Genomic DNA, 4,774 nt, shown 5'->3' with positions numbered 1-4,774 from the left:
GATAACACATTGCTCATTTTGCCGGTAGCAAGAGGTGGGAATCACATTGACCACACTTTATAACATATTATAACACACTGACCACATTTTATAACACACTGACCACATTTTATAACACACTGACCACATTTTATAACACATTGACCACATTTTATAACACACTGACCACATATTGTAACACATTGACCACACATTGACCACATATTGTAACACATTGACCACATATTGTAACACATTGACTACATTTTACAACACATTGACCACATTTTATAACACACTGACCACATATTGCAACACATTGACCACACATTGACCACATATTGTAACACATTGACCACATATTGTAATACATTGACCACATATTATAACACATTGACCACATATTGTAACACATTGACCACATATTGTAACACACAGACCACATATTGTAACACATTGACCACATATTGTAACACACTGACCACATATTGTAACACATTGACCACCTATTGCATATACAGTGGTCTCCGCCTAAGATCCTGGTGCTAGGGAGCAAAGAAATGCGGGATCTTAGGCGAACCGGGATCTTAACCGACGAACCCAAGGAAGAATCTATGGTGACCCATGCTAAGGCTTACAATCGGTAAAATGGTCTCCCCCACCTTAAAATAAAATTAACTGACGTGACCCCTTGGTGGGTTTATGACATATGGCGAGCAAAGAGTGGTTAACCTTGATGACCTATCACACAGCATAGTGGGATGAGGCGTGCCATTTTCAATTATTATCCTATCATGAGTCTCAAGATCTACGCTTATTCAGTTGCCCCTCCCCTTTACCTGTCAATAATTTATAGCTTTCCATCTCTGACCGAGTTTCCCCCCCCCAAACGGCTTTGTCGTTACACACAATTACGTTGTGAACACACCACTTAAAATTTAGTCTGTCTAGCAAATTCGGGTGTAGAGACAACTGCTGCAATCAACGCCTACTGCAATGGTCAGGGAAGAGTTCACGGTTCGATGTGATCCCGCCAGGAACGAACGTGTAGGCCCTACCCACCCAGCGAGTGATGTAAGTTTAGGGGGAGAGCTCAGGTGTGAGTGCGATGCGTGGGGAAAACAAACGCGTCGGTTAGTTCACACCCCGGTGTGATCCCGTCGGGGGCAAACATTGTATCGCTTCATTCAGTTTTACAACCTGTATGTGATCACATTCACGATAGTGGCTGATCTTTGACATGACGGACAGTTTATTAATCTCAACTTTTCACTCTTGTTTGATCGGCTGTGCCCGCCCGGGTTTCTGTTCCGCAATTTATTATCTGAAATGCGGGATCTTAGCCGAATGTAGACCTTCAGAGTGAATCAGAGCGGGATCTTAGGGATGACTTTTGTATAGTAAAAATTCTGTTTTCTTAAAACAGCGGGATCTTAAGCGAACCGGGATCGTAAGCAGTGGGATCTTAGGCGGAGACTACTGTATATACACATAGAGCACACATTATAACACATAGAGAACACATTGACAACACATTATAACACATAGAGAACACATTGACAACACATTATAACACATAGAGAACACATTGACAACACATTGCTCATTGTGCCAATAGCATGAGGTGGGGAACACATTGACAACACTGTATTTTAGATTTTGGTGAGAGGAAAACATTTCTTTGTTGAGAGGTCCTTGATGACCTGTATGGTCTTTTCAGCCTTTGAAAATGGATTGCACAAAAGTTACAAAGTGTAATCAACCAATTATTGCTGACTGTCACCTCAAAATGATCCGTTGAAAGTACAAAAATATACCCACCTTCATCTTTTCCTGTTCAACTTCTTTTGCAACAACATCAACCATTTCAATGAAAGTACCCACAATCTTTTGAAAGTCTCCAATCTCTGGGGAAAAAAAACAACAAACAAAACCACTGTACATATTATGTGTAAAGTGACAGGACACAAGCATCATGAATGACCTGAACTTGTAGGGTCACAGCACCAATGGGAAAACAAAACTGGAAGATTTTGATATCATGAATCAGTCAAAGTTACCCATTCAAATATCAACTGAAATAAGCAGTTCTATTGAACATTTTTTAGGAGCAGACTGTTGGTACGCTACAATTTGACACTTTGCCGTCACATTTCGCCGATCGGCGATGTTTACCACCCAGTTTCTTTCGATTTTCCCCCAAATGCCTTTGCCTTTGATGGCAAGGGTTTTTACATGAGCCTTGTGATGGCAAAGTGGTAAAAGCAAATAAAATTCCCAGGGAAGAAAGAAAACATTTCTGCTAGAACTGTTGGTATGGAAGGCCTACATGGTTCATTTGAAAGCAAAAGGAAAAACACATCTTGCACTCTTTGGTGTAGAATGTCTTTAACTCTTTATCTCCGGCAAGCGGCTCCCAGCATCTCCCAGTCGGAACTGTTGTGCCGGTGAGCTGCTGACAGTGGCTGGGGCACATTCCTTTACAACAGCTTCGAAGACAAATTACTTTCCGGTTAGTGCCGAAAACAAGTCTCTTTTACCGGGAGTTCCTTCATTAGATGAAGAGCTATCGAGGTACGTTCATACGTTTTGATTTAATTACCAGTTTACTGAAACATAGTCAATTTTAGATTTCATCCCAAAATAGGGCCCCGGCATTGTGGATTTACCCCCCATGGAGATAGAGGGTAAAACTGCATTTTAGGTGTGTAAATTATTAGACCCAATGTACAACAATATAAACACATTAATACAGTGGAACTCGGATTCAACGAGGTTGTTGGGCCTGACCTAAAATCTCGTTGAATCCGAGTGTTCGTTATAGCAAACACGAGATTTTGTGTAGATAATTCCAGGCACTGAGCAAGTAATGTACAAGAGAAGTCACAAGTAGTGCCTGAAATGCCTGCATATTATGAGCGGTGTAAAAAAAAAAAAAAGACTGATTCGTTAAAATACACACGCCTGTGTCATCTCGGTTGTTTACCAAAAAGTTGTGTTGCTGAGTAGAGCCTAGCTATATGCGACATTCAACGCCCGGGCCGCTAGTGCAGGCCGCCCATCCGACCCCGACACACGCCAGAGTGGACACGTGCGCGTGCCAACAACACATGTGTTGGTATTAAAAAGGCCGCTGATTGGTCGCATGCAATTGGGTACGTGAATAATGGTTCACGATGCAGGTGCAATGGATGGTTTCTGGGAATAGATAAAGTTTGTTCTGGGAGAAAAATGAGCGAAGCCACGTCTGCGGGGGCTGTTCACCCTGGAAACGACCTCACTGAATCCGAGCTCGCTGATTTAAGTGCTCGTTGAATCCAGGTTATTTTTATTGATTTTAAAGAGAAAAAAAACGGGGAATCCATCTCATCTCGTTGAATCCGAGCTCGTTAAATCCAATAGTAGGCCTAAAACAAGATGACATTCCCCTGACTAAACAAACGTTACAAAGAAAAATTTTTAAAACTAAATATCTACACTTCATTCACTCACAGTAGGCCTTACCTTTCATGAACAGCAAGATCTGCTAGTGCAACTAGAGGCTAGATCTAGATCTATATATTGCTGTCTATGGTCTAGCAGCTATCAAACAGAAATGGGGAACAAACAATGAACAAAATAAACACTCTTCTCTGTCTCTTCATCAGTTTCACATTCCATACACTGCTGTAGATCTAGGCGTTGTCTGAATCTTGGCGTTGGACAGCCTAGAACTGAAAATGTGTAAACTTACTTTCTACGAATTCTTTACATTCTTCTTTCAATTCTTTTGTTTGCTGGGCGACTTCGGGTTCCAATACACGGATTTTATTCAGTTCATCGAAATGCAGACCAGCTCGAGCGAGAGCTTCGTCAGCCATCTTGACGTTGGTATGCAAGCTTTCGCAGGAAAAGCTAGCAGGAAATAAGTTTCGGCATAAATTCAGAAGTTTCGAAATTAAAGTATATTATGGTTTAAAATATTGCTTAGCAATTATATTAATTAACTGTTGATCAAACCAATTTAAAAAATCATTTATAAATATATAGATCTAACATTTATTTTGTCTTTCGAAATTATGCAATACAGTGCAGTTCATATTGTCTCAAGGAGTTTACAACTAAAGGAGCCTCCTCTCTCGCTTCGCGGCGCCACGAGCAGTACGCGAGGTGGGGATCAAATATGGCCGCCGACTGTGGGCTAAATCACGAACTGTGACATTTCTTTTTAAAGAATCTTATCGTGCTTCATTAGGCCTACTACATAAAAAACTACAAAACAACGAATTTTAATTATGGGAAAAAATTGTTGGTTAAAACTCGATATACCGGCACCCTTGGGACGAGCATGATGTTGGCGGGACTGTTGTATAGCCCCGACTGCCCAACGTCATGGGCCCGCACTAATAAATACAAATATAATATGCGTCATGAATGTAAATTGTAGCTTGACTACTCGAATTCGAATAAGTACCGCGGTTGGGGGATACCACTGTACTAGTACAAATCCGTTTTATTTCTCCCCCAGTAAATAAAAGAACAAGAGATCATGAAATTTTAGTGATTTTATTAGGTTACTGTGACAACTTTTCCCATTTAGGAACAAACCAGTTTCATTAAATTTTAATGTAAACCAAATGTACAAAAAAAAAATTTTAATGCACAGAAAATTGAGGTAGCATATTATATGTGACTAACCCGGTACCGGTACTAGATCTAGATCTAATATTGAGGGTTATTTGCCTACAAAAAAATATCTAAATTCTAGATATGTTTCCCTTGATCGTCTGTCGTGGCAAGCTGGAAAATAATAAAA

At 40.4% G+C, this 4,774-nt stretch overlaps 1 protein-coding gene across 1 annotated transcript in view; it reads right to left on the bottom strand.

Annotated features, from left to right (window-relative positions):
* Positions 1-4,391, bottom strand: part of LOC101861259 (intraflagellar transport protein 20 homolog) — a 5,781-nt gene extending 1,390 nt beyond the window's left edge. The window contains exons 1-2 of the mRNA XM_005112746.3: positions 3,713-4,391; positions 1,801-1,886 (exon numbers count right to left, since the gene is read on the bottom strand). Coding sequence (XP_005112803.1) covers positions 1,801-1,886; positions 3,713-3,839 — 213 coding nt within the window. The 5' untranslated portion in view covers positions 3,840-4,391. The remainder of the gene's footprint in view (positions 1-1,800; positions 1,887-3,712) is intronic.
* Between the last annotated feature and the right edge of the window lie 383 nt (positions 4,392-4,774).

The sequence above is a fragment of the Aplysia californica genome, unplaced genomic scaffold (assembly GCF_000002075.1).
Source record: "Aplysia californica isolate F4 #8 unplaced genomic scaffold, AplCal3.0 scaffold01390, whole genome shotgun sequence".
In the NCBI taxonomy this organism is placed as follows: Eukaryota; Metazoa; Mollusca; class Gastropoda; order Aplysiida; family Aplysiidae; genus Aplysia; species Aplysia californica.
Note: the sequence above shows the minus strand (reverse complement) of the source record. Positions and strands in the feature narration are given on the sequence as shown.